Raw genomic sequence first — 11,944 nt, 5'->3', positions numbered from 1 at the left:
TTGTATGTTATAATGGCATATATATATATATATATATACCTAGATATCTTCACGCTTAGCTGGGATTTTTGAATTTTCTGAAAAACTGGTATTAGACCCCAAGATATATATTAGCTTGTATTCTGGGCCAGCGTCCACTGCTCATCAGTATGTTCTTTGGCGGCGACCACTCAGCCAATGGGTCGTCAAAAGTGATTGCTTATAACTGTTACATTTTATTTCTTTTCGAAAAGTCATTGCGTATAAATGAATGCTATGTCCTTTGCAGATCGGAAATTTGTTGCCCGGAGACCACCAGAAGACAGTCAAAATCTGATTCTCAGTCAAATGTGCTCTTGTCGAACTAGTTGCCGTTCCATTCGCTGCTCGTGCGTGAAAGCAGCAAGAAGTTGCAGCTCAACATGTCAATGCTCCAACTGTAACAATCCATTGAATGTGCTCGAAACAATAGGACTGGACATTTATATTTCCCTCAACGACAACTGTCTGTTTCAAAATATATACCAAGTAAGAGTAAATAGATTGAACACACTAGCTTCAACCATTATTAATACACTGCTGGACTCGTAATCCAAATGCTTTACTGGTTCTTAAAAGAAGTAAGTTAACTTACTTCTTTATTAAATCCAATAATTAATTTTAAATCCAATAATTATTGGATTGCCTCTAAGAACCAGTTGTGTTTCAGGCGTCGTATGCTCTGCCAGTATTATAAAAAAAAGTTATCCATTTTTTATTTAAAGAGTAATATTAAAGTAAATGTACAGTGCGCCTAAAAAAAAAACAGACCATCCTGAACAACTGATCCAATAATCGGATCTTCATGTTCTAGGACTCATTCTTAATCATTCTTAGAGGTGACCTAAAATATGCTGGTTATTTAGTGCAGACGATATTTTAAGTTACGAAATCAGACACAGAAACGTATTTTGTCTAAATAAAGATACCTTTTTTTTTCAACGGATACGAATTTCCGATCTCCAAAATATAGGGGGCTGCGCAGCAATTAGGAGAGAGAGAGTTTAAGAACTCTTTTATGTTAATTTTACTCTTTGAGTATTTCGTCACATCTCAAATACTTTTTAAGCGAATAGAAAAATTTTGGCACACAATTATACAATTCGTTGACCTAAAGATAATTCCATGTAAAAACTAAATTTTAGTAAATATTTATTATTTTTCATTAAATAATAGTAGAAAAATTTTGAATTGTAAGGTATTCAAATTTTTACAACATTTTAAAGTATGTAATATTAAGTTGCAAAATATAAAATTTGAGTGAAATCGGTTGAATAGTTCCTGAGAAGTCGAATTTCATAAAAGTCGTATATTTATTATTGTATGGAATTATCTTCAAGTAACCAAATTGTATAATTGCGCAAAAAAAAAAATCGATTTGCTTAAAAAGTTTTTGAGATTCCAGATTGCGGCAACCCCTTATATTTTGAGGATTGGAAATTCGAAACCTTTGGAAAAAAAAAGGTGTGTTTATTCAGAGAAAGCACGTTTTTGTGTCTTATTTCGCACTTTAAAATATCGTCTTCCTTAAGTAATCAGCATATTTAAGGTTAGCCCCTCGAACCATTAAGAATGAGTCCTAGAACGCAAAGATCCGATCATTAGATTAAAAGTTGATTTGAATGGTTTGTTTTTTGACGCACTGTACACATGCTGCATAATGACATAAGTCTAGAACCACATTGTTAACATTGGTACGGCTGCTGCTACGGTTTTAAAATTGATGTCTATAGACACGGAAAAGTGGCTATGCGCAACTACTGTTCATATTTTGAGAGTCTATTGTCTGACTTATTAACTGTAGTTGATAGGTAAAGTCAATTCTTTTGTATCTTCAAAATGTACCATTTACACCTTACTATGAAAAAATGCAATCATTGAATTAATATATACGTTTTTTTCCTTGACAGTATAGCCCAAACTAAATTTTCGTCGGGTATCCTTCTTAAGAAGGTAAATATTACCTAAAAATGTATTAGCAGGTAAAATATAGGTATTAAGTAAACGTAACTAAAATCAGAAAATAAGTAAAGGTATTAAGTAAACATGTTAAGAACAATTTAAAATTGCAGCGTTCAGTAAAGGAATCTGACCTGCATATGAAATAGATTTTTAAATATACATATTATTTATAATTTAAAAACCTACGGGGAAAGTAAGAATTTCTTGCACACAATTATAGAACAATATATACAGAAAGTTGGTTTTAGCTAAGAACTTTTATTTCATATTAATCTGTCTAATTTTGAAATTTATAAATTAAGAATTTCAGAAAAAAAAATCGAAAATGTTTTTTTTATTTATCTTATAGTTTAAAAATTGAATTGTGCATTTTGAAAAAAATATTTTTTTAAGTTAGCGCATAATAACTAAATTTGCAACAGCCTCAAGTACATTTAATTATCTAATAAACTCAAATGATTTTAAAGATTCCAGATCTATCAAATTATCTTGCAAGAGAAGTGAGACTTGATTGTTGCAATTGTCTTGCTCGCATCCAGGATTGCATTCCAGGGACTGTTCTATGCCCCAATACCAACTGTAACGCCGCCCTCCAATATTCCTGGTGCCAGAAGATGGTCAGCTACCCAGAGAGCAACCCAAGAAATCATTGTTCCCTCTGTGCTCAGTGCCGCTTCTCCAATGGACGACATTGTTATGTAAGTTCATTATTTATTTTCCGCCCCACATCACTCCAAAAATAAACAACGGTAAAAAAAATCAATTAAAGAAATGCTTTGTTGCAATCATCTTTGGAAAAAAATATTTATTCTCACTAAAACTTGTAACAAAGTTTTCAACGCATGTCGCTGCTAACTAAGCGTTGTCTGTTGCCTGCTTTTCCAATTGAAATTTTTGTACCAGTATGTATATAGTTATTTGTACAAGATGCAAATTAGTAGTTATTTTGAAAACATTGTTTTCGCAGTTTGCAACTGCTGATTTCGTAATTAGTTTTTGATGAGAACACTTTCCTTAGCAGAATGAAATTATTCTTTGTCTTTAAATGATTTTTCAGTCCTTTATGAGACATCCTGCATCTAGGCACACGAACTACTATTATGGGACTACCTAACACGTATGAGCTTGAATTAGGTGAAGATAACAGGGGGAGAAATTACTTTTTATCTAATAATCAGATTTTTCCGATTCAACGGTTTAAAGGGGTGGCCCCAAATATGCTAATTAATTAATGAAGGGGATATTTTGAGTCTTGAAATCAGCCATAAAAGTATACTTTTTCTGAATAAACATAACTTTTTATCACCCATATGATTTCTTACCCCTAATATATAGGGGGTAGCCGCACTCTGGGAAATATGGTCTCATAAGTTCAGACTGAAGGGAGGTTGAAAATTTGGATAATTTAATGTTATGTCATTTTATTTTTATTTTATAATCGTCGTTGAACAGCCGACCCAAGTTCATGGGTTTACGACTACTAACGTTCAACTCCGTAGCCTTGTAATTTTGAACCAATCCAGAAGACAAGGAAACTCCTGGATCAGTACCCCCAGAGGTATTGATTTGTTGTGGGAACATGGAGGACTTTGAGACTCGACAGATTTACCGTGCATCAGTCACCATTTACTACACGGGGAGTCTTCGGCCGGCGAGGATCGAACCCATGACCTCTTGGATATGGGCCCAGAGCCCTACCAACCAGGCTATCCCAGCCCTATGTCATTTTATTGCACCTTTCGCCATCCTAAAGAAATCGTATTTAACTTTTATTTCTCTAAAACTAATTAGTTAGTGCAGACGATATTTTAAATTACGCAATCAGAGAAAAAAAAAGTCGTTGCGTAATCCGCGGGGATGTATTATTTCCGCCTAATTAACTATGCAACCCACGTTTTTCCCGTTCATGGTTTCATTTCGACTTATCTGTGATGTTTAATTGTTTGTTCAAATCTGGGATAACAGATGATCCTAGTTGGCTATGTTTCTGCGAAATTTGCAACACTTACCGCGTGTGTGCTGTTTGTTGCTTTAAAAAAAAAATTGCTACGATAAAAAAATTGCAACAACAACAAATTGCTACAAAGCTCATATTTGGTGCTAAGGTTGCGAGGTAGGACTTTGCCTTGAGCTCTGTTTTGAAGTTTATCATATTAAACTTCCTTTCTAATAAATGTAAACTTCTGTATAATTTCATTACTATGCAAGTTTTACCTTTGGATTTCCCAAAATAAATCATATTTTAACTAAGTTTAATTATCGACATTTTGCTTTCATATGAATGTTCTAATAATAATGTTCTTTTCTAACAACCTTTCTGACGAACTTATTCTATATTAAATAGAAAACACTACAAAAAATTTTGAACATTTTAACTCTAAAATGTATGTAGATTTAATCTATATTATAAAGAAAAATACACAATTTGTAAACCTATAGCGGTGTGAAAACGAAAAAAAAATAATAAAAATACGCGGCGTGAGGGTTAGCATACTTTTTACAGTAAAATGCGAATACAAATTTGTCTTATGTTTCCTAATAAGAGGATCAGATAATGCTATTGTTCCAAGGAATCATCTCAATAATTTTGTTAATCGCAGAATTAAATTTGATAAAATTAAATTTGATTTAATTGCTTGAAAGATAAAAAGATGAACACAATTTAACTATATTTATTTACACTTATTCCATTAATTTGTTGATTGCGACAGTAAGGATAAGATGTATTGGAAGCCCCGTTTACTATTACACTGTGAATGCGTTAAATGATATGTTTGAAGCAAAAAAGAAATAAACAAAAGGAAGTAAAAATTAACTCCATCGAAGTACGCCTAAAATATACCCTAGAACTGAGGTCCCCAACCCTATGCCTCCGGCACCATGGCGCCCTTCGATCGGTTTAGGTGCGCCCGTTGCTTGTGCCCAACGATAAAATACTTCAGTTTTCCATTTTCCCATAAAATGTTATGCAATATTTTTTACTTTTTCAACATGGATGATAAACACAACCAAAATAGAAATCGCCATCCCCACAGATATAAGCACAGAGCAAAATATAGCCGACCACTCGCGAATTGCATATATGAACTCACACTTTGTATGTTTTGCAAGCAATTTCGTAATAATTTATTTTACTCAAGGATATTAATTATATTCATATGTTAAATTAATTTTTAAAATTAAATTTTTTGTGCATTATATGCAGTATGTATTATTTCCTATGTCTACCAACTATAAATTTATCTTGAAAAAATAAATGGTGCCCGACATTCGACCGATATTCTGGTATTTGCTCTTTGGTACAAAAAGGTTGGGGACCCCTGCCCTAGAATATATCAAAAATAAATTGAAACATATTCAATCTAAATATATTCAATATATATCTAATGGCCTTTGTAATATCATACGTAATTACATAGCTTAGAGTTATCATACGTAAAACTTATTTTAATATCGCGCGAAGTAATTTTGTTGTATTACTAAATGAATAATCCAAAGAAACTGGAGCGAAAAGATGAAAACTTCATTGACTTAAAAAAATATGAAGATGATAATAAAAGTGGACACGTTTAAAGCGTTCAAAAATTCAGTGTTAGCGAATCTTGAGAATGATCGCCTATTTTTGAGCGCTCGAAACATGTTTGCGTTTATTTCCATCTTCACATATTTTTAAACCAATGAACTTTTTACAATCAATTACACTATGCTACTTTTAGGTCTTGATCGTTATTTTAATAAGAATTTTAGACTTGTGGAAGTAAACATCTGTATTTTAGCAAGATCATGCGGCCCTAAAAAAATTTTAAAAAAAAATGGTAGCATCAATAATAATTATGAAGGTATCTTTAATTTTAAAGTTAAAATTTTGAAATCAGATATTTAGAGTTTAGAACGAAGAATTTAAGGATCTTACAAACTGTGATTTAAAGGAGAATATCATATCAGATACATGCAGTGTATCAGATAATCAGATTATGGTGAATTTGCGAAATTAAGTTTCAGAATGTATAAAAACATAATGATGCTATTTAAAAATCATCTTTCTGCAACGAAAACCATGTAACTTAAGTTATGAAAAAGAAAGCGAGTTTTCAGACAATGAATCATACAATATCCAATATATTATTCTTAAACATTTTACATAAATATTACATATCTCTATGTTTTTAAAATGCCACTTAACATTTACCAATTTCTCCAGTTATAGAAAAAGAAATATCGTGAATTATATAAAAACTTGTGAAAGTGCATTATCCCGGCGAGTTCGATCCCGTCGATGGCTGGTCGATACGAATTCCGCATCCGGCTAGCACCGACCACAGTGCTGACGTGAAATATCCTCAGTCGTAGACGGATCAGAGTTTAGAGTCCCCTTGCCGTCAGGCTGACCGTGGGAGGTTCTCGCGGTCTTCCTCTCCATGTACCGCAAATGAGGGTTAGCTCCAACAAAAAGTACTCCACGAAGGCAAATTTCTTCTAATACTCGAACCAGGAGTTCCCTTGTCTTCTGGATTGGGTTCAAAAGGACAAGGCTACGGAGTTGAACATTAGTAATCGTAAACCCAAAAATTGGGTCGGCTGTTCAACGACGGTTATAAAATAAAAAAAAAATTATAAAATGTCTTCAAACACACTAAAAAAAAGATTTCAGGGACTTTTTTTTTCGTTCATTCAACTTTCTTGCCTTGAAGACTCTACCAAACGTATAAAAATGATTTGCCTTGCAATTCTGTATAAAATTATAATAAGTTACGTAAATTTAATTTTGGTTTGAAATGAAGTAAAATTCACGTGTTGAAATTCTAAAATTTTGGTATATCATAACTTATTATTCGATTCAAATTTTGTTTTTAAAGCAGTTTAAAAACAAAATATATTTTCCTTTTTGGTCAGCCCAAAAATTGTCTATTGCCTTGTTAATAAATAAACCTTTCCGAGAGATCGGAAACGGTGAATGAAAAACATTCCATTTTTTTAAAAAATATCAACTTGGTTGCTTAGCAACGGAGGTAATGCTCTCTTGAATTAGTTTACGACTATTTTAAATTCCTCCTCTGCAGTGGGAGCTCGGCCATTTTTGGGAATATCGTCAAACATATATACTCACCTAGACCCTAATTTATGAACCTATGTTGAGAGTTGGGATTCCAAATATGCTAATAGATACATATATATGTATATGTTTATTCAGAGAAAGTGCGTTTTTATCTCTGTTTTCGTAACTCAATCAGCACTAATTAATTTAAAAATTTAACGTCATATTTATTTCCCTTGAACCGTTAAGATTGATACTTTGTTGATGAAAATTCGATTCTTAGAATAAAAATTAGTCAGGGTGATGTTTTTTTTCTTCTTGAGCACTGTACACGTTATAGGGCTGCTGAAAAAGTTTACATTTGTAATACTTGTCATGGCAATGGGGTTTATTTTCATCCGTCTCTATAGCGAATAACACTGAAAAGTAGACTCTTCACATTTGGTATTATTGTATGTATTTTTGTACCGCAGTGGACAGATCATAAGACACCGTCCCAAATCAGATCAAAGTCAAGAATCGCTGGTATAGATTAGTAAGAGGATGGGCGTTCTACCGTAAAGTGTTTGACTTAGCGATTAGGTCGTTGGGCTACCATAGCGGGATGCCGTTCCCTCAGCAGAATTGAGATGTCCTCTCACTCAGCAGGTAAAATAAATAAAATATTGTCTAATTTCAGGTATGCAAGAAATGTTATGCCGTCACCTCCAAATCGAACAAATGTCCCACCTGCTTGAGAGAAAATTCGACACTTCGACAACTCCCAAGGAGAAGTCTAAACACATTTTGTTCTGATAAAACACTTACGTCCACATCTTCCCAACCTCAAATTGTTGTCCTCAATGCATCATCTTCCGTGCTAACAAAGCCTCCAGAAGAGATCAATAAAATGAATTCTTGATGTTATCTTAATTGAAATTTTGTGTCTTTTTCTTCTTCTTCTTATGCTAATGAATTGCGAATGTTTGATAAAAATGAAAAAAGATGTGTTTTTCTCAAAATTGCAGAAGATTTTGAGTTTTGACCCATCAAAAGCCGGNGAATTTTTTTTTTTTTGAAAAAAAAAAAAAAAAAAGTTATGATTGCGTCTTATTACGATCACTGATTACCCATTGATCAAATGCTTTTTCTTTCTGGATTGTCACCGTTAAACATTTCAAATCATGGGTTGCAAAAACTGCCTTCATTGATGTTTGTCGTCGGATTGACTTTTCATATCCTGCGTGTTTCACAAAATACTGTTCTTTATTCAGCATTCATATTTATATTGAAATCACCGTCAAGACAGTCATTATACGTTAATAATAAAAAGAATATAAAAATACTTTAAATTATTATTAATTTGTTTGTTTTGTTCATTTACGTCGCACTGGAACTGCACCATGGGCTATTGGCGACGGTTTGAGAAACATCCCAGAGGATGATCCGAAGACCTGCCATCACAATTTTGACCCTCCGTGGAGGGGATGGCACTCCCGCTTCGGTAGCCCGGCGATCTGCACACGAAGTCGAGCACTTTACAGTAGAACAGTTTAACGAGGACCAATACTGCACACCCTCTGTCCCTAAGCAGACTGATCCAAGTGATCACCCATCCGCACACTGACAGTGATGCTTGACTTCGGTGATCTGCTGGGAACCATGTCTTAACGATCAGTCCACTGCGGGACTATTATTACGTAAATACATTAAAAATGCTAAAGAAAAGAAAAACAGCAGCGGTCGTTTTTAGCAACGCATGCGCACTGTTTACTATTACTCTTGAACACAGTTGAAAAGTGTGTGGACGCCATCCAACCCAAAACAAGACCCATTTTGTCAATGGGTAAAAACTAATTTAATTTTCATCAAAAATTCTTAAAAAAAAAGTAAATTAACAAACAGAAAAAAATATTACCAGTATTTAAACTAGGGGTGCACAACTTGCGGTCCACAGACTGTTGATGCAGAGTTGCCAACTTGTTCCGGACAGCAAATATATATTTTAAAGTGGTAGTTTATCAATTGTGATTCTTGGTTTCATAAATTCAATTTAGTAGATTTTTATGAACCACTATTTCTAAATAATTCGTAGGCTTATATCATTCTCCATTTTATAATACTTAAGTCATGCTATACCTTTTAAAAGCAATAAAAAATAGTATGTGCGAAATTTACTTTGTAGTTGCTTATCGTTTTTTAAAATTATTTCGGCTTGTCCGGAGCAGTTGGCATCTCTGTTGATGTGCAGCCCGTGGAAGCTTCTAAAAGCAAAAATTTAAAAAAAAATAAATAAAAAAAACTGAAGAATTTTGAATTGCACATTTGAGTTATCACTTTTTAATGTGGTCAATTTGCACAGACTTTACAGTAAATCTATGTTGTTTCCTGATACCTTTTCAATGATTAATGCTATGAAATTCCGCATGGTTTTAAAAAATCTGATATTTTTAATACGATGTACGAATTTGAGTAGTTACTTTTCAACATGCTCTATTTTTGCCAATCCAAATACCGAATCTATGTCTTTTTAAAATTCTGATTTTTATTATGACATGCGAATATTTTAAAATACTTACGATGCGCTTTATTTATGCTGATTTTATCGTAAACTTACAAATTTTTTTTCCGCCAGGACCACGAAACATTATCGCAATAAAGGGAGTTATTGTTGTATAGGATATCGTAGTAGCGAGAGTTTACTGTATATGATTCTAAATACGAAATTCCTGTTAACGCTCAGCTACTTATGACTACTGGTTCTAAGTAGATACACACTTTTATTAAATTTTAATCCAATATTTGGAACTACACTTAATGGTTTAATGGCCTAATCTAAAGTATGTTTACTAATTATAGTGCAGACATTATTTTAAGTTAGAAAATCAGACACAAAAACATATTTTCTCTGAATAAATACACTTCTTATCGGACAGATTCAGATTACTGACTTTGGAATATGCTGCAATCTAGAAAATTTGGTTCCAATAGTTTGATCAGAAGAAAATTTGGAACTCTTAATATTAATTTTATTTCTTGCATATTTTGTCATATAATAAGAGCTTTCCACATTTATAAAATTTATTTATTCAAAGAATTGCAAAAACTAATTTTTAATATATATTTATTTAATAACAGCCAAACAAATTAGAATAGTAAGGCATACAAATCTTTTTCATCATTTTAAAGAATATAATTATATATATAATTTTAAATAGCAAAATAAAAAATTCAAAATCAAAATTGAATAGTTTAAATTTTTAATTTAAACTATATATTTAAAATTCTATTCAATAATGTGAACATTTAAAAATGAACATAAAAATACTACGCATTATGATCAATTGTAGTTTGATTTATTTATATTTTATGAATAAATTATAAATAAAAATAATAAATATTTTGTATAAAATGTTACGAGAACTTTGTTCAAGACAATATTGGAAAATTGTTTGGTGCTTTATTGAGCAACTTGCTCACAAAAATGAGCTGATGTGTAAAAATGTTGCTTGAGTTTCACTCCCGGCAAGACATTTCATTGGGCACATATTTTTTGAAATATTTTATCTGCATGGAGTGGAAATGGCAGTTCTCCATAGCTGTTCCATATTCGATATTCCGTAGACTGCACGCTTCTCTCTGAAAAAAAAAAAAGCTTAAATCAAATAGTGATCGAGACAATGAAAAACAAAATGCAAAATTCATAAGTAATTGTAGTGTATATATATATATATATATATACACACACACCACTACACTACAAAAATACAATTCCAATTCCCTAGTATATAAGAGATGTTAACTCCCTTCTAAGTTGGGGTACCTTTTGATAGATAAAGGTTGACATTGTCTATAACAACTCTCCCCACAGTAATAATACAATAATAAAAGTAATAAAAAGTAAAAATAAAATACAATAAAAATTTTTATACATTAACTGGACAGTCCTTCAAGTAAAAAAAATCCTAGGATTAAAAATCTTAATTCGTATCTGTATTAAATTAAATGAATAAAAGGGAGATGGAAATTGAGAGGTGATAAAGCTTTGTGGATGTTAACTGCTTGCAACATTAAAATATATAATAAGTAAATGATCCCCAAGTCAAGTTCAAAGAATATGGTATTGACCTATAAATTAAACAGCGTAAAAAAACCATTGACTTGCTAGTAAGACAACGGCGATTCACCCGCAACGAAATAAAGGAAAGAAATAAAATTTTTCTTTTGCTATTAGGGAAAATTTTTTTGAAATGTTTAGTTGGACCCCATGATCAGAAAAAATTTCAGAAGACTGAAAATAAAACCTGAAATTGAGAATCTTTTGCAAAATGAAAGAGAGTTGCAAATAAGAGGGCAAAAATCTTTCTCACCGAATCCAGCTCAGTATATGCACATGCAGAATCCAAGGTTGGTAAGTTTCTTCAGAGGTGGCAAGAACCACCGGTAGAAACCGGTTAAAACTGGCATGGCAGAAGCCCTTTTCTGCCAGAAATTCAGAAAATGACATAAAAGTAAGTACTGAGATTGACATACAATGGGTAATTTATAGGAAAAACAATTAAATGTTAAACAAAGGACAATTTATTTACAAAATTATCACCATTCAAAATCAAATACTACATCGTTTGCACTCTGCAGTAATCTATAACAAAAGACAAGTTTTGATGCAGTTTCTAAACCTAAACAATTTCTCAATTTGCTATGCACAAACGAGAAATTTAATAAGATTCTCCCATGCCCAGCAGAACTAGCAGGCATTGCCATCAAGGAACAAGCAAGATTTGAGAAACTTGCATCGATCGCATATTTTTTAAAACTGGGCCACCATGTAGCAGCTGGGGTAGTTGTCAAAACTTGACTGGAAAAATAAGTTTCAGGAAATGGGGCCGATTTGTTTCGCAAAGCCATGACATAAGGTGCAAAATCTGGGTAAATATTGGCGAGTAAAAT

At 32.5% G+C, this 11,944-nt stretch overlaps 2 protein-coding genes and 1 long non-coding RNA gene across 5 annotated transcripts in view; 2 read left to right on the top strand and 1 right to left on the bottom strand.

The window, feature by feature from the left end:
- LOC107454613 (uncharacterized) overlaps positions 1-7,927 on the top strand; it is a 46,491-nt gene extending 38,564 nt beyond the window's left edge. Inside the window, exons 7-9 of one of the 2 annotated variants that reach the window (XM_043051164.2) lie at positions 269-507; positions 2,448-2,678; positions 7,695-7,927. In XM_043051164.2, coding sequence (XP_042907098.1) covers positions 269-507; positions 2,448-2,678; positions 7,695-7,916 — 692 coding nt within the window. In that variant the 3' untranslated portion in view covers positions 7,917-7,927. Of the gene's footprint in view, positions 1-268; positions 600-2,447; positions 2,679-7,694 lie in introns of those variants that run through there. The other variant, XM_043051166.2, reaches the window with a different exon arrangement.
- The window catches only part of LOC139426217 (uncharacterized), a 189,318-nt gene that overhangs the window by 121,131 nt on the left and 56,243 nt on the right, over positions 1-11,944 (top strand). The window lies entirely within an intron of this gene.
- LOC107454615 (AP-5 complex subunit mu-1) overlaps positions 10,334-11,944 on the bottom strand; it is a 30,185-nt gene continuing 28,574 nt past the window's right edge. For both annotated transcript variants that reach the window (XM_043051159.2, XM_043051161.2), the window contains one exon: positions 10,334-10,633. In XM_043051159.2, the coding sequence (XP_042907093.1) occupies positions 10,530-10,633 (104 nt within the window). In that variant the 3' untranslated portion in view covers positions 10,334-10,529. The remainder of the gene's footprint in view (positions 10,634-11,944) is intronic.

The sequence above is a fragment of the Parasteatoda tepidariorum genome, chromosome 8 (genome assembly GCF_043381705.1).
Source record: "Parasteatoda tepidariorum isolate YZ-2023 chromosome 8, CAS_Ptep_4.0, whole genome shotgun sequence".
Taxonomy (NCBI): domain Eukaryota; kingdom Metazoa; phylum Arthropoda; class Arachnida; order Araneae; family Theridiidae; genus Parasteatoda; species Parasteatoda tepidariorum.
The sequence above is the reverse complement of the archived record's forward strand: the minus strand, read 5'-3'. Positions and strand labels throughout refer to the sequence as shown.